Genomic DNA, 22,302 nt, shown 5'->3' on the forward strand with positions numbered 1-22,302 from the left:
CACAGAGTATGCTTGCTCACTTCCTGTGGACTTATCTCAACAGGAAGGTCTGACCCAACACTTCCAGTTAATGGACTGAACTGAAACAGATAACTCACACTTCTGTGTCGAGTCATTTCGGGTGTTTTGGGTCTGATGCCCGTGACAGAGTGTGTCATCTCATCGTGACGGGGGACAAAGAGTGTTGCTGAACAAAGGTAGTAAAACTGGGATAGAACATAGTCCTCTACATGAAAAAACGGAATTGTCCTTTAATAGAAATACGTGACAATTGTGAGATATTTCTTATTTGTTATCTATCTTACTGGCTATTATGTTGCAACATGTCATGCAGGAGCAGATGCAGTACCAAAATTGATATTCTAAGTAATTAATGATTAATGAATTGAGGAAATGTGGGCATTTACTCTCAAATTATTTTTGCCTTTGTACACAGAAGAATGCTATCATCCCCGTGCTATTTTTATCTATGGGTTATTCCATCATGCCTGTGTCGTGTGCACGTGCATTAATAATGTCTGAAAACATTTGTTGCAAATTCCCGGCTCAAAGCAAAAGTCAACACTTTCTTTGATGCTGCTGTGAATGCAGCTGAGCGTCACATTCAGTGTGTTGGCTGTCCTCTGTACGAGCAGCAGCACAGCTGCTCTCCCATTATTCACACTAAGCCTGTGTTGGGGCGTTGTCACCCTTTTGCCAAAGGCAGTCGTTCAGCAGATCAGGGCAGTAATTCACCCGTCACCGCAGATGTGCAACATGTGCCGCATTCCTTCAATTAGATGCTCGATTTTAAAATCTTCAATATCTGAAGTAAATAACAAATAAAAGGTTAGGCGAAAGGGTTTAGACTCAATGATTTTTTTCTCCTTTTTCAATAATAATTGTCTCCTTTTCAAACCTCTTTTAATAAGTCAATTTACTGACCAAGACATTGTCAATCATTTTCTGTTAAGATTTTTAAAAAAATAGTACAGATACACATTCTTATTTAATTTATTTTTCATTTATTTTGAAAAATGAACAGCAGTACATTGTGAAAGCAGTGACAGGTGAGATGTCCGTTGACAGCGGTACAAAAAAAAAAAAAATGTCGTGCCCAATTCTGCCACAAGAGAGCGACACAAACACAAGCAGTAGGCAGATAAAACCCCTGCTGAAATAAGTAGAAGTATTTCCAGTGAGCCGCGGATTATTTACAGATTAAAGATGTACAGCCACTGTCCTCGGATCGCTCACGACAGCACCTCAGTGGGGGTGGAAATGTTTATTGATGACTTTGAATATGGTACAACTCTATATTGCTGGGGTAAATACAGTGTGAGTATATTACTGGTGTTTTGAGTCTTAAGGCTATGTTGGGTTTGCAGCTAGATTTCACAGTGGTCCTCGTCCTCTTCCATCCGTGTCAGACACAGTACTTCCAGAAGCAAGCTGCAGACAGAAGAAGATGAAAACATCTTAGATTGCAGATAAAAATTTGAATAATGTGAAGCAGTTTGCATGAAGTACACAATTTTTTACTCACGTTCACCCCTTTTCCTAGTTATGGATTTGCCTTGTGCCAGATTGGCTGTGACGTCCCTCTCCAGCAGCAGGTCATCCCTCAGCGCCCGCAGCTACAAGCAGAGAGAGGAAACGCACCACGACAGGTACACGACATCTCAGTATCAATACGCCATCTAACCAGTGACTTTTGTAAAGAAGTAGTGCACCAGGTTTTCATTCAAAACCTTGTGTCTATCTAGAATTGATTCACCTTTTCTTTTTTTTTTAGGAAAACAAGGTGCAAATGCTTCATTACGATGCAAAATCATATTCACACAGAGGAGAAACGTAATTGGTGTTCTGCCTGGTCCACATTTACACAGTTACTTCAAGAAGAATCGGTGAGTATTCTTACCTCATCTAATTCGGCTAATTTATTGGCCAGCTCAAGACCTGCAGATTGGAGAACCATCAAAGTCAGCATCGAAGCCAAGGAATGCATTTGCGTTATTTAAATTCCCCATCTCATTTCATCTCTCACCTAGAGGATCGGCGTTTTCAACGGGACCTAAGCTCTTCTGGAGTAACAGTGTGAGAATCTTGCTCTGAGGATCTGTGACATCTTCTTTTGGATTAAACTCATGGTTTCCTGCACATACAAAGCAAACAATTAAACAGACGTTTAAGCACCCTAAATACCACAAAACGTCCTAATTCATAGCCATCATCTCTTCTCGTTAACCATTAAACCAACAATGGCAAAACAAAAATTAAAGAGCACAGTACCTGCAGTAGCAACATCCTCCACAATCATTTAATTTCATTATATATTGACCTAAAATAATAGCAGTTTTGCACACTTACCGGGGTTAAATATGCTCCGTCCCTCCACATTTAGCACTCCCTGCAGCAGCAACAGGCTCAGGAGTCCTAAGCAGTAGTTCACAATCGTAACCTTATCCATAGTACTTATTGTGAGGTCCCAAACTATCTCTATGACTATGACCACTACCTCAAGTAAGACGAGCAATCCACTGCCCTAGGTCCATCCCATCAATATATTTATCCTCTCCGGGGCCAGGAGGAGGGGCCAGTCAGCCACTTGCGTACTAAATCAATTGCTAGTCATTGTGGGTTTTCGTCAATAGGCCTCCGATTCACGTGGCGCGGGAGTCGGGAGTGAAATACGGCAAACTGACGTAGGTGAGGCCAGTAACCCTACATCACTCTGACATGGGCAAATCAAAGTAAGACAGGAAGTTATCAATCAGCCTGCTGAGAGACCAGAATCAGATGGTCTTGGCACTTGCGGGTCCTTTTTCGTTTACATTAATTGCTTCTTTAAATAGATACACAGGAGTGTGTCGGTCCGGGGAACCGGGGCACAAATGAGTTCAGTCTCTAAGTGCATCATGGCTGGAGACGAGCTCCTCATTCTTGGCCTTGGGGCTGATTTGGAGCTATAGGAACATCCATCACCGCATCAGCGGACTCCCAACACCTCCTGTGTCAATGCAGTCTATTTTGTGTGTCAAAGAAATTTACATCTCATACCTGGAGCAGGTCAATTTCGCTGGCGAGAGTCTTTTCAAAGTGAAATGTGTGGGCTGAAGCCATGTAGTCATCAGTTGTCTTTCTGCTCCCAAGATGCGAGTCAGCATTACCCTAATGAAGAGGTCACGGCCATGTTGACCTCAGAATATGCCACTGGAAAATAAACAAGTCTTTATTCATTATTGAGTGTGGACCCAGTCCACAAGTGGTTGATGTGTATTGACTGCCCAGTAAATTTGCCGCTAATGCCAGTTATGTTCTGTAAGGGAAACGAATTGGAAACGAGCCTGTGAGACACCGGCAACTTGAAATGCTGAAGTTGCACACTAGAGGGAGCAATTACATTACCACGTTCATAATACTAGCTGCTGTCAGATCACATGACACGTGCGTGTGCGCGTGTACGTTTGCTTGTGTAAATGAGACGGGGAGAGAGAGACAGAGAGAGAACAGAAATACAGCTTGTAACACGCCGTACCTTATAAATGTGCGCGCGCTTCATTCAGACGTGCACGTGTCATAGTACTTCTACTGTTTTATTCGTTTTTAAACGTGTAGTGCCTGAAGGCATCATTATGTATTTGGATTTTCCTTTCGCCCCTCACTGAGGACATCTAACAGCTGCAGACGTCTACAGTCAGTGAACCTTAGCAGGGAGCTGCGTCAAGTTAACCAGCTGTAGCTGGAGTCATAACGGAAGTGTGATAATTCAACCTTCCAAATTAAATCACATCTTAACAGCAAGGTTCCTGATAGGCTTTTATTTTTAAAATAGGACAAATGTATGTTGTATGACTAGGGTTGGATTTTTTTTATTGCAGCTATTGTACGATTTGTGAAAAATGATTGTACACTAAATAATAAATCATATTAGAATTATTATAGTATAATTAATAAACAATACATGTTGGAACCGTTTGTCTTTTAAACTATAGCTTTTAACACAATATGCATTAGTGTGCAATCAAAACACAGATTCTGGTAATCTAATAATATTCAATCAAAACATATTCTAAAGTTAAGGTTCACTTGTTTGGTGTCGAGTTATAACATGCCTGGTTATTTCTCTGTATGTGTGTTTTTCTCGGTGATCTGGTCACTATTTAAATTTGCAGGGCTCAGTTGTGAAAATAATGTGACATACTGCCTTCATAATTAACACCTAATGTGCTTTTAATTTGTCAGGGACTGACACGCATTTTATTTTGACACGTTGAAAGCGGACGTGGAGTGTGAACCCGCCGTGACTTGGCGGGCCGGTTGTATGAAGGCTCGGGGAGGGAGGGACGCTTGTAGAAAACCCCAACACGCTAGCTTCTGCTGGGCAATTACAGAGGCGACGTATCGAGGAGAGGGTGGCCACCGAAACTAATCAAAAGGGCCGTCCTGCACCTGAACCATCAATCGATTTTATGAGTAAAGGCGATCAATCAGCCCGCCGTTAACCTTCGGTGAAACGCGGAAGTGTAATTCAACGTCAACGTTTTTTTTTTTTTTTTTTTTTTGTTAACTTATTATCGGTGACAACATGGCTGAATTGAACGTTAGCATCGACAAGAATAAACTACCTGGAGTGAAAGAGGGTAACGTCCACAACATATTTGCTGGAAGAATGTGAATGAAGCTAGCTGTTTAGCATCACATGTATCTAGCTAACGCGAGGCTAATGGTAACCGAGTGAATGCAGGTGTTAATCTTTGTTTTTTATTTTGGTGTTGTGGTTGTTAGCGCGGCTAACGATGCTAGGTCGGGTAGACTTCTTGCTAGATTCAGGTGCACCGCAGTGGTTAGACCTCTTAGCCTGGCTACCAGATTTATGTATCCCTCACAAATCTGGTCTCCAGTCTAGCGACGCGTTGTTTTAGCAGGGACCAAACAGGTAGACGTATTGTATACGTGTATTGTAAACTAAAGGATTTACACAATCCTAGCTTGGCGTCACGTTATAGGAGCCAGGTGACTTGTGGATTTAGTGCTGATCACATGGAGGTGTTGTGAGGTATGTGGAGCACAGGAGTCTTTGTTTGTGATGACGAAAGCAGCATGGATGTCATACCTGACATATCCTGTTACACTGTGGCTGTACAGATCTGTTAATATGCTCTGAAACATTATCCAGAAAGAACCAAAGCCAACTTATGTCATACACACCCAAAACTTTGCCTGCTACTGTGAGTGCTGTGAAGGTGGGAAGCAGGTAGAGATGGGGTGTGTGTGTGTGTGTTGTGGATGATGGGATGCCGTGCTGGTGGGAAGGTCCTGACCGCTCAGTGTGAAGCAGCTGCCCAGCAGGACGCTTGTTATTCTGGTCAGAGAGAGGGGGAGAGGAGGGACGTGCACTCCCACACTGCTTGGCGAGCCTGCAGAGGGAAAGACTTGAGAAAGCTGCTGGGAAAAGTTTCAAACGCATCCCTCGTGTGTCAGCAAAATAGTAAATATTTGTAAGCTGTCTAGTCGTATCGCAGTACAGCATTTCACAGATGAACTGGAGACTCGTAATCTGTCAGCTCGCTCGGCACACGAAGCACAAAGACTCGCATCTTGGCGGCCTTTTGTGAGACGTGGTTGTCAGGCTGATTTTTTCCTGTTTCCTGCACAAAGTGATGAGGTGAGAACTTAAATCGAAGCAGCTGTAATCCTCCCGTTGCTGGACCGAGTGAAATACTGCTTTTCCCCCCCTAAATATGAACTTTCACAAGCTTTTAAAGGAGCCGTCGCACCAACACACATTGTTGCAGTGGTTAAAACAACCAGTTTTTAGAGCTATAGCAGCCATAGTTAATCTAGATTCTTGGTTAAGAAGATTAAGCATATGGTTGAAAAATGGTCTGTGCTGATCCAATCCCACCCAGCTCAGAGGGAGTGGTCTTTGGCTTTGTGGAGGTCTCACCCTCCTCTTCACAGCATCTGCTAAGCCCAACCATCCTGAGTCACCACGAGTTACATCCCATCGTATTCAATCAGACAATCAGTGTCATCAGTGTTTTGATCCAAGGCTTTTCTTCTGGTGCTCGTCAATAATGCACGCTGACACGCAGATGTAGGCTGTTGCTGGTTATTCTTTTTTTCCTAAGTAATCTTTGTTCAAGCAGATGATGGGCTGTGAGCCTGGCAGTGTGTGGTTAGAGAGTGTCGCAAGGCTCTGTAATGAAAGCCGAGGAGGAGATGATTGAATATATATACGAAGAGGATATAAATAATGATATAATTAGTAGAAGAAGTAGTCTGAATAAGTTTCTTAAGTTTGGCCTTCATTGAACAGGACCGCCGCCAACAGCAGAGTGCTGCGTGGCTGCTTGCAAGATGAAATCATGGCTTCATTTTGTCCTATATTTGATACAATGGCACATGTTTTGCAGCCGAGTAAACGTTCCGTACTGCAGTATTTTCAGATGCGTTTAACAGAGGTCATTTAAATCCGTGTTTACTGAATCGTAGAAGCAGATGCTTTACGGAACAAACGCCCCACGCTGTTAGGTCCACATCCACAATTAGCTGAGGCTGTGAGAAAGTTCTGCAGTGTCCCCATACCGTCTACCGTTTCCTAAACGGTAAACTTCATTTCAAGACTGGTACATCTTGAATATTGAGAGGAAGAAAAGCTGCCACATGTGACGGTATCAGATTTTTATGAGGGAAAACTCCCCTCCCCCAACCGTTAATATATTTTTTTTTCCCAGAATGAAGGTTCGCAGCATTTTGGCAGTATCTATAACACTGAAAGCGTAATGGAAAGTCTGCTGCAGTTTTTATATTTTTTTTGAAGATGTGAGATGGAAAAGGAGTAGTAAAGTAATCTCTCACCCTAAATACAGATAATGGAAATGATGATTCTAGCCATACATGTGCAGTTCAAGTCCTCGAGTTTAGAGCCAAATACGAAATGATCAGCTGCTGTCATAACTCATCTTACTCCCTGGTCGATAGCTTTGTTCAGATCTCATGCAGTCTGTAAGGTTTCAAGTCAGAGATTTGATAGGACAGCACATTGATTTCATATATTGTAACTCCAGCTTTAATGATGCATCACCTGAATAAAATGCATATAAATACATAATCTCTGACGGACGTTGGGAGTTTGACTCATGTACCGTATTTGCCTGCTGATAACATTTTGTTGTTGAAGTCTGTTCAGGGATTTAAACCACCAGCTTGTCACTCGTAAGCTTTACGTCTCACCTCTCGCCAGTCTTTATTTAGGCTTTTTGCAGTCGAGGCAAATGATGGTTCCTCATTCACAGTTTCACTTCATGTCTTTGCAGGCAGAAAATAAACAGATCACATACCGCTTAGTTTCAAGATGAATAAACTCTTATCAGAACGAGAAATGCCGTTTGGCCCCGTTTCTAATGATTTAAATACATGCATCATGTCAGTTCTTCATATAAAGAGCCACTTAACATAAAATATGCACAAAATACATCTTGCATTCATGACGAATCCGATCCGCTGCCTGTGTGCTCTGTTTAACCTATGAGAATGGGCCTCCTGTTCTTGGTTGTGTGTAATCATGTGTATGAGCGGATGGGCCAAATGCTAAACGTCTGAAACTGTGAATGTCAGATAGTGATCTAACCTTCAACTTCCTCAAGCTTGACTTGCACCAACTACATAACTTAGTGTGAACCAACAAACATGCACAAGTTAAAAATTATTTTTCTTTTCTTTTTTTCCAGTGTGCAGAGACTTCGCTGTGCTGGAGGATCACTGCCTGGCCTACAACCTCCAGGAGCAAGAAAGTAAGAAACTACAAATGACCCCTGTTTTTTTTTTATTTCTTCTTCCCAGCCATGGTTTCCCTTTTTAAGAGATGGCTAACACGTACTTATTTAAAACGGGGGAGTTCTGCTTTTAATGATTATGATCACTGACGTATGTTCAACTTCAGACACTCGGATGAAAACATTTAGATTTCAATCAGATACTGTAGGTTCATATCCTCTTCTAGGACGGCGTGTTTATTTAAACATTTAACTCATGTATTGTTGTAATGTTTTCCGCATCGGACGAGAAGAAAAAAACATTCAAAACTAAGGTTCAAGAGACAACTTGATGTAAAATTACATGTGCTGCTCTGGAGACTGCTGGGTGACTGTTTGGACTGTTTTTCTCAAGCCGCCCTGCTGAATTCCTCCTATAGGTCCTTACTTTGCAAAAGAACCAACTATGGAAGATGTTATCAGTGCTAGTAGAAAAATGAATGCAGTCCTCACTTCTCCCCCTTCTGGAAAATGTGTCAAGTCTAACGATGTGCAGCGTCAGTGGCTGCAGCCTGCTTAAGCCTACATAAACCCTGCTTCAGCCACACAGATGGCTGTGTGAATGGTGCAGGATGCCACAACAATACTGTATCAGGGCCGGGCCCGGGCAGACTACAGTGGACTGTTGCATGGGAGTTTGTGTTTGCTTCACCTGTAGCAGAGAAGCTGGATCTGAAGCGCCGATGAAAACACACTGGGATGCTCTCTGCATGTGTGCTTCTATAAATGATAATTTATCCACATTTAAAATGTAAAAAGCCACTTTAGAGACTCGCTAAAGAGGGTTGCTTCCTTTGCTGCTTTTTTTTTAGTAAGCGCATTAAGATGAATTGCTGAAATCTCATCAATAATAATACATTTTAAACTTTTTTGTCTCTTCTCAAAAGCTTCTTTTGCTTTAGTGTTTCTACATGAAATTCTCTCAGGAACGGCTCGTCCTTCAGTGTGGGATAGCCACTGCTGAGTTCGGCCGAGGGGACGTTTTCTGACCCAGACATAACAAGGCCTTCCTTTCATCAGACACAAATGGATATCCGCAGATGGCTAATGACCGCCACAGCTCCTCATAGCCATCGCCTGCACTCATTCTAACGAACTTACTGGAACCCAACAGAGGCTGCCGCTTTTAGGTTGGTGCAGGGAATGAGTTGGTTAGATCTCTTTTGGTGAGATTTTAATTTGAAGAGATGAGTGGGAGACATGAGTGCTTTTACTTACCCACACTGCACAAAGGCTTTTCTGTTTGAATGAATATGTCGCCATAAAAGGGTAAATTATGCGACAAACTCTCCAAGAAAGGTCAGATGTCACCCTGTCATACCCTAAGTGCAGATTAGACAGTTTTAGCTGTGAATAATTTGGTTTTGGATTGCCTGCCCTTGTGTTGTCATAAACCATTTCAAAGCCTCAGTGATCCTTATATCCCTTTGTTGCCACAATAACTGATCTGCTTTGAGCTTGAAAAGAAATCTTTGGTTCACCTTTGACCCTGGAGGTCACTGAGGATAATGGTGGCTTACTTAGCCTGACTGTCTTCTAATTGCTCACCCCCTGGATCACATCAACAGATGGCCACCACAAAAGTTTTTTTAGCCCATTTACTTAACATGGAGCTAAAACTGTCTTTTATTTGCCTACAAAATGTTGAGCATTTCCTTACGAGTATGTCAGGACTTGGCGTATTTGTTGAATGTGTTTTCTGTATTTCAGGGTACAGCTCCACACTGATACGTTCAGATAGTCCAACTTTCTCACGTTAACTCTTGTTTTCTGAATGACGCAGGACCTCTTCAAGGTTTAGTGTGAATGAACGAATGTCACGATGTCTGGTCTCGTTTTTTCTTTCGCCGCCTTGAAAGTTTAATCAATTTTCCTGTTGAAATGTGGCGGCGGATAAATGATAGCCTTATCTTGAGTTGTGACATCACTTTTTTTTCCCCTTCCAAATATTTTCTTTTACAAGGCGTCGTAAACTTAAACAATTGATCAGCGGCGTCCCAAAATAAAAAATCAATGTCAACCCCTTGACTTTTTATCAGGTCGCCACAGCTGTGACTCACAGTTTCCTCTTTCAATCCCACCAGTCAGAAAGCAGAAACTTTATGGAGCGTCTCACGGGCAATTTGCCAAACGTAATTTGGTCCTTTTCACATGAAAGCTGGGAACGGATCAATAGGCAGGTGAAACGGAGCTGAGCGAGTGAGTGATGCTCCCCATGCTTACCAAGTGCTCGGAGTGCGTCAGCAAGCAGGATTTATCATCTGTTATGGCCCTCAGTGTGCCATCACATAACCTTGGAACGGCACCTCGGCTGCGAACACTCATTTCTCACTGACTAAGACCGCTCCCTGTTTATCACCAGAGGCTGAAGTGTCCGTGTCCTCGATGTTTACCTTGCTCTCTTCTGACTCTCTCAACAACACCACCGCTCCTCCAGAGACGGAAACATCAAGAACGTGTTGCTCTGTAAATAATCTCCCCCAGTGCTCTGCTGCTCATTGCTCATCTGATTCCTCATCACCAGTGCGGTCCAGCCAGCTGACCTACTCCTGGATCGTGTGCACACAAGTTTTAAGAGCAGTTCTTATGTGTTTGTGTCTGAACAGTCGAGAGCCACTTGGCGTCGAACGTCAATAAGAGCCGTCTGGTGCAGAACGACCTGCTGGTGGCCAAGAAGCTGCAGGAGGAGGAGGATCTGAGGGCCAAAGGCCAGAACCAGAAGCAGCATGTTGACATGTGGGTACCTCTCACACACCAACACACAATAAAACCACATACACAACAGTATTTGGACATGGAGAATCAGATTAATCAGCTTCGGGCATGGCATATGTTTCAGATTAGTGTGATCTAGTGTAATTACATATACCTAGACAGATTAATTCTTCAGCTGTGAAGTGATCCATCACTCCCACCGTAGATGTCTCCAAAGTGATTAATCGTTCAGTGCATGATTGACCTTTTTTTGTTTGTTGTAAATTAGGAGTTAATTCATTACCAGTGAATATTGTAATACTCTTTTTTTTCAGTTTGTGCTAGAGAGCAAAGATGCAATGGTTTGGCTCTGTTAGACAGGTCAGAAATCCCTATTTTTTGTGATAAGTGACGAGAATTACTAATCCACACATTCAGCATACATACTATGTTATTGACTTTATATTTCCACACACATTTTAGTCAGAACGTGCAACTGTGCAGAGGAGATTTGTGCTGATTAAGGTTTTGCAACGCAAGCAGCCAAAGCAGATCATTCACGATTCTTGTGGTCTCTGTGTGGTATCTCCATTCTCCATAGCCCTGAAGTATAATTATATATTCTAAGAGGTTTGGGTCCGCTCCAGCTGAAGGGCCAAAGCTATGCTGCACACACAAACTTGACTGACGGTTCCTAAACAAAGGGAAGGTTTGTGTTGCTCCTGCTTCCGTACAGACCAGGAGCTGCAACAAAGTCCCCATCTCTGCTCTGCAATTTGAAGTAATATTGCTGGCTCACAGCTCAGTGAGATTTCTGTATCACAAACAAACATATCGTGGTGGGCTCCCCCCCCAAAGAGAGACCAGATGCTCCACCATGGATGCAGGCTAATGCTGCTCGTCCTTCTGGGAGCTCACTCTGCTGTCCATCCTGCTCTAGCCAATGCCCCTTTATATTCACCCACACACACACATGAATCGGGAATGCATCATCACTTGTTTTTTTGGCATTTACCGACACAGGAATATTAAGATTAAGATTATAAGATCGTACAGTCTGTCTACTTTTGCCGGTTTAAGGCCTCCTGAGCTGACAGCCGCTAGGGTCCATTACAGGTGCAGTGCAAAGTAATTAAGCTGTAATGCACACACAGAAAACGGGTACTCGCATACCAGCCCTCCAGGCAGATGGTGTTGTCAAAATGATGTCGTTTAAAGACAGACGAAGGTGTTCCTGCCAGAAGCACAGACGCTACCACTCACAACATGTTGGATAACGTAACTGCTGATCATTTATGAAGGCTAGAGTGAATGCCAATTGAAGCATCAGCAGAAAGTGCTGAAAAGGGAGCAATTGAAGTACAAAACCACTATGTATGAGAGAGTATAGAAATACAGACGGATATTCAAAGAATTATTGTACATGATGTATGAAATGTCGTCTAAAAAACTAGTTCTTGGTCAATGACGTATATATGATTTGATGTTCTCCTCCATATGCACATGAACCCTCGGGAAACCTCAGCGAGCGCCAAGACAATGAGATCGCTCAGGAGATTCAGGATCAACTGGTCCGACAGGCAGAACAACAGCGACAGCAGGAGGAGAAGGATGCGGTAAGGAACACACATGCGCATACTGAGATTTCTGTCCGTTCAAGCACGTTGTTGGTTCCATCCACCCGTCGATGGCTGGACTTGTAGTATCGTCGTGCTGCAGTGGGTGGGCCGTTCCACCTGAATCATCAGTTTGTTTGTGCCTCCCTATTGTATTAAAGGAATGACAGCCATAGTGACCTGACCTGTATTTTTCACCAAAGTATCTATTACAATGTACAACACAATGCTTTCACTGGCTGCCACTGTTTATAGGTTGACATTTTAGGTGTTGCTTGTATTGGATGGGCATTTTTGTAGAATTATCAGTAAACTTAATGTTAAGTAATGGGTATCATTGCTCCACACTTGCACTAATCGACATCAATCATCACTGTAATCTAATTGTGTTCATATTTGAAGCTACATTGGCTGACAACAGGGAAAACTACAACCTAAATCAAAGTCACGTGTTTGTTTCTAGGCCATAGCTCGTAAGATGCAGGAGAAGGAGATGAAAGAGGAAAGGAAGCGACAGAAGCAGCTGGAATCAAACTTTGAGGAGGAGTACTTTGAAGACCACGGAGGTAGGGAGAGCACCACTGACTCATGTTAATGTGCGCCTTTCTGCGTCAATGTGTGCACATCATCTGTAAGCACACGAGAGGAGATAAACCACCTCCTCCGTCGACTGGGATTTGTTGCTTTTTCAGCTGAGGATGTGTGAGGGTGTGCTTTTGATGCTGTACACCACTGGAGATAGTTGCTGACTCCAGGCAAAGATTTTGGATCCATTTAAAAGCACATAATAAACCTTGAAGGGAGGCTTACATGTTCCTACGGAGAAATAATTTGTCATTTTGCTCCCATTCAAGAGCAAACACCGCTATGAAACAATGCTCCAGTTTTGAGATACAGCTTAAATGTGCTTTCATAGCAGACTTTACCTCAGATATGAAATGAATATCTGTTAAATCCCTGTTTAATCCATTAAGAAAAGCCGTACGATTTTCCAACTGATGTCACATAGCTACAAATCTATTTATGTTTTTATAACATTGGTGAGGCTCTGTGTCTCATATTGGAGTCTTTTCATGCATGAGGTCTGTTCATTTTCTCCTAAAAGAGAAACTGGCAAATGTTATTCTTCTTCTTCTTTTCTTTGGCTTCCTTGCAAATTGTCGTCCTGTGTCAAGTAACTTGTGTCCGTCAGTTAATCAGCAGCACAAATGCTGCTGCTGCAGCGTAGCAGCTATCTGGCTGCAGTGTTTATGTCAGAATGCAGTTATAGTTGATGAGGCGTGAGTTTGAGTATAGGCAAGTGTGTTTCACACGGTTATAACGTTCCCTTCAGGCTCCTAACAGCTCTTTTCTCTGCAGCTTTGTCAGCCTGCTGAATATAATTTGGCAGACTACCAGTTTTCCTTCCTGAAACTTTGGCCACGTTGTATTTGTTGACATTTACCATCGACACCACCACCACCACCACACTCTGGTCATCCCTAGATGCTGAGCAGGGGAGGAAAATCCTTTTTTTAGTTAATTTAATAACACAAGAACAGTCAGTCAGTCTCCGCTTCTCTGCTTGGTTTGTTCTGTTCCCAGCACATTTGTCTTCTCTGCCATGAACATGTATTCCAGAAACACAATAGTATTTACTTTTAATGACAGGCTGCTTTTGTATCGATTGGTACGGCCATTATTGTTTGCTTACATGAAGAATTTTAGTTTATTCCGCTCCTTGGGGTTTCACATTAATTACCTTTAAATGTGGCAGCCCGCCACAGTTTCATAATTAACCCAAAATTTCAGGCATGGTAGCTCAGCGTGAGAGGAAGCCCTCATGAAAGCCCTCTCCGGCTCTGGCTGGCCTTCAGCGAGCACATTTCCTCCACAGCGGTGTACCCAGACAGTCTGAGGTCCATCCACCAGTCTCACTAACCCTGTGGGAAACACTGTTTCAGAGTGTGTGTCAGTTAAACATGGGGATGGTTGTCAACAGAAAAGCCACTATAGAGGTGTGGTTTAGACAATAATACACTGTTGACACAAACAGGACTCAGCTGTCGGTCTACCTTTCCTGTTGTGTCTGTATAGATCACCAGCTGTCCTCGTTGTAAAGATGTCACACACGGCAGGTGGTTTGGATGAAACCACAGTGCGTCCTTGCTGACTGTGCCACTCTGCACTGCTCTGTTTATACTAGAATATTTGTGCCACTGCCAGGCTCACTGTATTTGCAGTGTTACCTTGCAAGTCAAATACCTCACTCACCTATGACGTCCCTGCTGAGTGTCTATGTGTGCATGCATGCAACTGTGGCTGTGAGAAAGATTCCAGCTCTTTGTTGACACTCCACCTAACACTGTGAGGGCGAGTAACCGGATACTTTTAACGCAGGTTACCAGATTGTCACTGTGCTAAAGGTGTTTTAGGTTTAGAGACTCAATCTTTGAGCAGTTTCACCGCCTTGTGCTTATTGTTTTAAATCCTCCCCGCTAGTTTTTGTATCCTCTTTAATGCACGTGTACACACACACAGTCACACTGTGAAATCATGTTGCTTTCATCCGGTGGGTAATTGGCTGTTCCTCTCGGGAAATGAAGGTCTGCGTTTGTCTTAATCCAGTGGATTACAGTTGCAAACAAACCGGTGTGGTGGCTATACCTGTCTCCGCTTGACCGAGACTACGAGGACAAAAAGGGAGACGAGACAGACACACTTAAACGAGCCCTTTCACTCTTTACCTGTCAGGCTGACTGTGTACCTGCTTTTCAAAAGTTTGAACGTCAACAAACGTCCCGTCGGTTAGACGTCAAGCAGCCGGTTAGATAACTTGAATTCCATTGAGCTGACTGAGTACTGGCCTCCGGTGTGTGCTCCCTTAATGGGCTTTTCCACTCATTTGTTTTCATTTTTAAAGCTTTTGTTAGTCGCAGGCCGACTGTCAGCACGCTGGTTTTCTTAAAGATGAACATTTTGTTCAATATCAAGTTCTGTTTTCCCCCTTTAAGTCGGTACACTGGTTCCTAATGCAGCTATTGCTCTCATGTGTGCTACATGTACGTTTATTGGTTTTAAACCGCTTCCATGAAATGACACACAGGATTCAAGGGTGTTACAGCAAATGTTTGTTTTCCATTCTTAAGGACAAATCTGCACTAATATTACCTTCTGTATTCAGGCTCCAGTCACTTGTTTCCACTGTATAATCTGAGGGTCGTAACCACATCTCTGGACATTTTGGGGGCCACTTCATCACTCTATACATCTATGTCATCACTGTCCTCACAGGTGTCTCACCCAGTTCATACTAACTATCTTAGCTTATATCATTACTGTCTGTGTTGTTTTTTTTTCTCACGTTTCCATGTTCTCATCAACCATCATCACCATTCTGTCGACGCCACCCTCCCTCTACTACTCCCGTCTACTCCGCCCCGTTTAGCTGCGAGAGGACCCCTTGACTTGGACAAACACACCAATCACAAACCAACTTCCCCGGGCCGACATGATGCGTATGCTCCAGTGAGCTCACATCGTGATCACTCCCCAGATTATAGCTCAATAGAGCCCAAAAGGAGTAGGTACCCAAGGCAGGACCCAGCAGCACCCCACAGCCGCTCCAAATACCCTGAGCACCACCTAGTGACAGAAGGAGGGCGAAGCAGGCATGCAGATCCCTACCCAGAGCACCTGTTGCCCAGTAGAGGCAAGCACGGGGACAGGTACCCAGAATATGAGCCCACAGAGACCGGCAGAGCTAGGGTCCCAGGGGGGGCGGACACAGAGCGGGTGGTGAGGAGAAAGGATAGACCAGCCAGGCCACCACCACCACAGAGCCCCACAGAGAGAGACAAGGTGTCGGACAGAAAAGGGGAAAGACAATATGACCGGGACCGGGGCAGAGATGTGGAATGGGAGAGGCATATGGGAAGAGAGCAGAGGAGAGACAGGGAGCAGGACCTCAGGGGGGCGAGACCAAGAGGAAGAGATGGGGAAAGATCCCGAGATGGAGGACTGAGTGGGGACGGACAGAGGGAGAGAGACAGGCAGAGACAGAAGGACAAAGACAGACAGCGAGCGAGAACCAGGAGCAGGGAGAGAGGACTCGAAGAGGAGCCGGGCCACAGCAGGGGCTTGCCAAGGGAGGGCAGGGCTTCTTGGGAGGAAGACGGGGATGATAGCGAGAGGAGGGCCCGGGGCCGGCAGCGTGTCCAGTCCGGCTCCGAAGAGGTGTTTGACGAGCTGGAAGAGCAGGGCGGGGGCCCTGGCAGGGAACGCAGTCATTCTCACCCCAACGGAGAGACAGGTACCACCGTGAGCCCCACTCTGGGCTCCGCGGGGGTCTTTGTGTGGTGTGCTGAAAGCTGCTTTCTTACCGTGGCAATCTCAGGTGGTGGGTTGATCTAACATCACAATCACTAATGAAGACACTAATTTCCGCTGTTCTCACGAGGACGATGACAATTCCACAGTAATTTCCACTGACTGAATCAGATTTTGATGGCTTGAAATGATTGGATTTGTTACTGTTGTGCTGTGGGTTTCGCTCATTCTCGATTTGTTGTTTCATTGAACAAGGGAAAGATTACACTGTGCTGGTGGGACTGAAATGTGTGCTGTGGTTTTGTAGTGGAATAGCTTCATGGATTTTTTTATTTTTTTTATTTGGGATTCAAAAGGGTTTCAGAGCTGGTGAGCTGGTTTTTGTCTCATCACAACGGTGTTCAAGCCATTTGACCAAATACAGAGATAAACGCCAGCAGAGATGCACTGCAGCCCTTTTAAGGATCTATATATAGTAGTGATGAAACAATTACTTGATTAGTCAAAAAATGATTTGATCATTTTAATCATTAAATCGGCAAAACAACAAATTGGAAGACTTGAAATCCGGGAAATTGTGTTCATAAGTTTTCAGCACAATTTTCTAATGTCTTGAAGACGAAACAAATTCAAACATATTATTTGATCATGAAAGTAATTGTTAGTTGCAGGCCTAATGTTGTAACGTCATCATAACGTGCCAATTTACCCGCAGGTCGCATCGTGCACCGAGGGAGCGGCGCGGTCATACAAGGAATGGCCTATGGAGTGAGCGAGGCCACCAAGGGGTTGACGAAGCTTGATATCCGTGAGCAGGAGCTGAAGGACATGGAGGTGGCCAGGAAACTGCAAGAGGAGGAAATCAAGGTGAGGAAGACGAAGATTACACTTTAATAACGTAGTCAAACAACCTAAATCACATAGAAACTGGATCATATATTGATATATATATATCTCACTCAAAAAATAAGTTGTTGCTAAATGTACAAAGTGTGAACTATGTGTTCAAGTTTTTCGAGTGATGACTTTGATGACGATTAAACGTTAAAAATAAACTGTATGAAGCACCAGAATGGTGTTGAAAAGCCTCATGCTCTATTCTGTAAATGACTCAAAGTCTGAAAACATAATGAAAGGCGTCGGCATCAGTCCTTTCCTATGTTTGTTGAAACAATGTGTTCGACTTGGGGGGTAAAACGTGACCTTTTGATTGTTCTCTGCTTTCAGGCCAGCAAGATCCATGGGCGTGCATCCCAAGTGGCCCAAGTGGCTCAGGATGAGGTGAGTGTGAAGTCTGGAAACCTGAGTATCTTTCTATTCAACATGTGACATTGTAGTCATTTAATGCTCTTTTTAAATACATAAATTACTGTGAGCAGTTTAGCAGTTATTTATACTTGTAGTGACATTAAACACATATCGGAATGCGGAGGATTTTATTATCCAGTCAACGTGTCCGACATCTCACTCTGGCAGGAAATCGCCCGGCTGTTGATGGAGCAAGAGAAGAAGGAGTACAGGAAGAACCGAGAACGGGAGAACGAGAAAGACCGAGAGAAAGAGAAGGAGCGAGACAGAGAGAGGTTGGCCATGGAGAGGTTGGCGATGGAAAGGAGGCGTCCAGAGGGAGACTTCAGGGTAACTTTGCATTAATCGTACTTATTTTATAACGTGACCTTTTGGCGTGAAATATTATAGCATCAGCATCTGACTTTATTTTATTTAATAGTGTATTTCCGCTGGGGAACTAGAACCTGTGTTCTAAATAAACTGTGTTGGTTTCCAGCCGATCTCGGAGGAAGTAGTCCGGCCCAGAACACGAGATGAGTACGAGAACCACAGGCAGAAGAACCAAAACAAGCCTGCCAGGTACAAGACTCATTTCTTATTTAGACCAAATACATGAAGTATATAGTTAATATTTCATTAATTTTCTGTCTGTTTTTTCCTCTCTGTGTCTGTCAGGCCTCCTCAGCCTCGTGCACACGACTATGAGAATGTGAACTCTGGCTACGGCTACTCGGACCACCCCGTCCCCCCTCGCGCTCCCACCAGACCTGAGGCTGCTCACAAAGGTACAATCTGACAGGGCCACTGTATTTCTGGCTTTAAGGACCACTCTGGTGTGTTTCTTAGTAATCTGTGTTGTAAACATTACTGAATGTAAACCACCACGAGGCAATAGTTCTAGTTTGTAGCTCATAACTTGGTGCTCTTCGCTGTGTTTGGACACAAACATGATCAGTTCATGTAGGGTTTTTAAATCTCTACGTATTTTCATTAAAGCATAAACGATGCTCCTTTCAAATAACTCAAGTCGTTAGCGTAATCAGAAGAACCCAGACAGCAGACATACATTCCCCACGTCAAAACAAGACAAACTGATGTCTGAAAATGCAGCGCAAAACCACTAAAACTACAGTCCGACTTAAACTGCAGTGTGATTTATCAAGCTGCTGATGGATCTCTCTGTCTCTTTGCTCTTTTCCAGGTGCCTATTACAGGCGGTGACTCAGGCTCCCTGCCGACATGCTGTCAGTCCTCCGTCATTGTCTCTTCTTTTTTTATTAGTATTTATTTTTGTTTGTTTTCAACCGTTCACACTCGGTTGACCAAAAGCTTTGGGACAATCTAACGAGTTGGCGATGGGAATGTTTTTTTTTTGTTTTTTTAAACACCCACCAAAGTTAGCCCAGAGTTAAAGAAGTGGGGAACCACACCCATCTTTTCCTTTTTTTATTTTATTTTTTACTCGTAAATCGTAATCGTCCTTTCTTTTAACTGACTCGGCATCAAGACAAGCCAAAATAAATAAAAAATAGCATCCTCGTGGCATAACCTCCCCCCTGATTCTTAGCTGGAATAGAGGAACCTCCCCTTCTGTGGTCATCATGTGCTGATGTTCACCCCATCCGTGGACCATGCCATCACAAGGGCTCAAGGCCTCTGCTGGATATAACAAACCATGCAATCTCAACATTCCTCATGACTTCATGGGACGTGCCTGTCTGGTCCAACATGGCTGCTACAGTGTCTTAGATACCAACGTGGCAGCTGCTTCGTTCACCAGCGCTGCCGTTCTGTTCTCTCGTCATGCTGTGCAACGATTGGCTAGCCTTTCCATGCACCGCGCAGCGTACGGCTCTGGAGGAATACGCTTCTGTCGCTGTATTCAAATCAACAACAAACAAAAAAAAATACGCCTTTATTATCAACATGCTGGTAGTTTTGGCTTTGGTATCTTTTACCACCTTGTCCCAGTGCACAGGGGGTGGAGCTTTGTGATGATCCATGGACATTTAATTGGCTGTTCGCTGTTCTTCTTCTGCTTGTGAGGGGCACTTTGTAACCCCGTCACCCTTAAAACTGTGGATGGATGATATTCTGTGTATGACTCACTGTTTCTATGTGCATGTTTACTGAAAGTGTACAACTGTGTACATGCATTTCAGCACTATATCCAATCCGCTGGCTCCCCGTTTCCTGTCGGAAAGGGCTAGAGCCAGAAAAAGCCAATAATCGCGATCTTTGTGAATGAACAATGTTAGCTGTACTCGAGTACAATATATCACTTCTCTGCCACTGTTTCATATCTGCTCGTCATTTACCAACCAAAACTGGCCCCATAAAAGAACCAGTACCAAAAGGAAATGCATGTACATTGCTTGTCTGTGTCAAATCTGAATTCATGCTTGTGCTTAACGGCACAGACGTCGTGTGATTGAAAATTGGCTCATTTTATTTAAATGTAAATATCCTTGTTTATTTTTTTTTTACTTGTGTTCCTTATTTTGTTGCCCATCATGAAAGATATAAGATTCTCTTATTTTGCGTCCCTCTTGTTATCTTTGGTCAGAAAGGGAGCCTTATATTTAATTTTTTATGATATATTTTATCGTTTTTTTGTTTTTGATTGTTTCTTTAATTTCCATCCCCCCCCCCCCCCAAGCTCACCTCTGGTCCTCTTCTTTGTCTCGAGCTCAAAGGCAGAAATCACTTCCTGCCTGCAGAAAGACAAACATTCCCATAATAGAAGTGCATCTGGATGGAGGGAAGTCGGTCACAGGATCCACTAAAATATATATTACTGCTCAAAGGGACGTTTTTTTTTATTTTATTTTTTTTATTTTTTGGGTGTTTTTACTCCAGGATCCATTATTTTTCTGTTCATATTGAATAATAAGGATAAGGAAAAGCACAGGCAAGCTTTTGAGTTCACTGAGATGTTTGTGATGGCCCAAAGTGATTTCAGTCTTTAATCACATGGTGCTGCTTCAGGGTTCTCGCGTTGTGACACATTTTACTGAAATTACAAAGTCGGCTTTCAGAATGATTCCCTCCCTGCTCGGAGAAAGCGTGAGTTTGTGTTGCCGAGGACAAACGTGCAGATGTTGATGAACTATAATGTGTAGTAATTGCTGTTGACGGAGTAAGATTCGTGCCAAATGTTTGTCATTATTTCAGGGACTTGAAAGTGGGGGGAAAAGTTGTGGATGTAGCAAAAGCTGCCACTCATCTTAGTGGGACTCCTTATTTATTCTTTGGGGAGAGCACCCCCATGTGGACATGTTGACAATTGAAAATGTACAAAATTGATCCGATTGGGACACGTCTCCTGTGTTTTTGGATGCTGTACATCAGACTTTGGAATAGAGTGCTGTCTACATTAAACATCGAGTGCTGTATTTAAATTTTTCTTTAATCCGGGGCTTGTATGCAATCTGCCAATCATGAATCAACACGCGTGTGTTGACATTTTGCTGTAACAGAATTATTATTTTTTCTTTTTAAGTAAAATGAATTAACAAGTTGCTTTTACCTATAGCATCTCAAACTGTAATAAACTGTATCAGCATTTCCACTGTTTATGAATACGTCTCCTTTATTAACTGAAACAAAGCCTGTAAGAACGTTGGATCGGGCCTCAAATACCCCTCTAGAAACACCTCAGGGTGCCTGTAAGTCATTTATATACACACACACTGTCCACTTTCAGTTCTAGAAAGCCACCTAACCACAAAGATGACACGTTGTCTCCTCGTGTTACAGGTTTCAAGCTTCCAGAGAGTGAAACTGCCCACAGCAGCCTGTTTATCGTCAGCTTTCTCGCCCTGCAGCCGCTGACCTGTTGAACATTTTGGCCAAATCGACATGGAAGTAAGGAATGACATTTACTGTAAATTGTGCCGGTGTCCGCTGACGCCCAGGTTCACCCGAGTGTTTCATAATGACTCCCTTCCCCCCCCCTGTAACACAAGTAATGCTGGTCAATATAAACAAGTCGGCACCTCAGCAACACCAAACAAGAAGGATACCCGGTTTGAAGAAACCTGTTTGAACTATGTGGACCTCCAGCTGTTGACTCAGATACTCACTACACTATTTCAAGCTAAAAGACTCCTGAGACAAGCGTTTGTTTCTCATCTTTATTCAACAGATACAAGTATTCACGGACTGGAAGCATGAGCTGATTTGTAACATTTGTACTTTTACCAGAAGTGTCAAAAGACATTCAGACATTCTATACTATAAATATAGATAATTTAAAAAGACTGGTAGAAGTACTGATTCAACTAAAATTAAATGTACTCAAAGTAAAAAGTATCCCTATGAAGGACATTTGAAGGCTAACTATCGTCTCATAATAAGAAAAACAATCGATAAATCCCCTCAAATGCCTTAAAACTAAAGTAATGAGCCAGTTTTGAATCTAAGGTGTAGAGTACAGATATGTTTTAAAATGTAGGGAGTAAAAGTAAAGAAGATATACCTGAAAATACTACTTAAGAACTTGTACTTCGTGACCTCCTCACCGCTGGATTTCTATACTAAACCTACTGAGTTCAAGCTGCGTCAGAGAGATGAACGCTTTAACCGCAGGCCAA

At 43.2% G+C, this 22,302-nt stretch overlaps 2 protein-coding genes and 1 long non-coding RNA gene across 5 annotated transcripts; 1 reads left to right on the forward strand and 2 right to left on the reverse strand.

The window, feature by feature from the left end:
* The first annotated feature begins 93 nt into the window (after positions 1-93).
* Positions 94-21,281, forward strand: ccdc50a (coiled-coil domain containing 50a). 3 transcript variants are annotated; one of them, XM_084012186.1, is made up of 14 exons: positions 94-197; positions 1,544-1,649; positions 1,775-1,886; positions 7,716-7,778; positions 10,406-10,535; positions 12,019-12,109; positions 12,573-12,675; positions 15,537-16,400; positions 17,133-17,284; positions 17,645-17,698; positions 17,894-18,055; positions 18,204-18,286; positions 18,383-18,492; positions 18,909-21,281. In XM_084012186.1, the coding sequence occupies exons 7-14, from the start codon at positions 12,588-12,590 to the stop codon at positions 18,926-18,928; spliced, it is 1,533 nt and encodes a 510-aa protein (XP_083868312.1). In that variant the 5' UTR covers positions 94-197; positions 1,544-1,649; positions 1,775-1,886; positions 7,716-7,778; positions 10,406-10,535; positions 12,019-12,109; positions 12,573-12,587; the 3' UTR covers positions 18,929-21,281. The 3 variants fall into 3 exon arrangements, with proteins under 3 accessions (XP_083868312.1, XP_083868311.1, XP_083868313.1); XM_084012185.1 differs by lacking the exons at positions 94-197; positions 1,544-1,649; positions 1,775-1,886 and adding an exon at positions 4,329-4,622; XM_084012187.1 differs by lacking the exons at positions 94-197; positions 1,544-1,649; positions 1,775-1,886; positions 15,537-16,400 and adding an exon at positions 4,330-4,622.
* uts2d (urotensin 2 domain containing) lies at positions 955-2,474 on the reverse strand. The gene is made up of 5 exons (XM_084012188.1): positions 2,350-2,474; positions 2,027-2,134; positions 1,901-1,938; positions 1,526-1,616; positions 955-1,431 (listed from the first exon to the last, which is right to left on the reverse strand). The coding sequence occupies exons 1-5, from the start codon at positions 2,447-2,449 to the stop codon at positions 1,406-1,408; spliced, it is 363 nt and encodes a 120-aa protein (XP_083868314.1). The 5' UTR covers positions 2,450-2,474; the 3' UTR covers positions 955-1,405.
* On the reverse strand, positions 10,614-11,996 carry LOC311015110. Its single transcript, XR_014597327.1, has 2 exons — positions 10,926-11,996; positions 10,614-10,885 (listed from the first exon to the last, which is right to left on the reverse strand). It is a non-coding gene; the product is annotated as an uncharacterized lncRNA (long non-coding RNA).
* Positions 21,282-22,302: the final 1,021 nt, after the last annotated feature.

Source organism: Eutrigla gurnardus (genome assembly GCF_963514095.1).
Source record: "Eutrigla gurnardus genome assembly, chromosome: 6".
Lineage (NCBI taxonomy): Eukaryota > Metazoa > Chordata > Actinopteri > Perciformes > Triglidae > Eutrigla > Eutrigla gurnardus.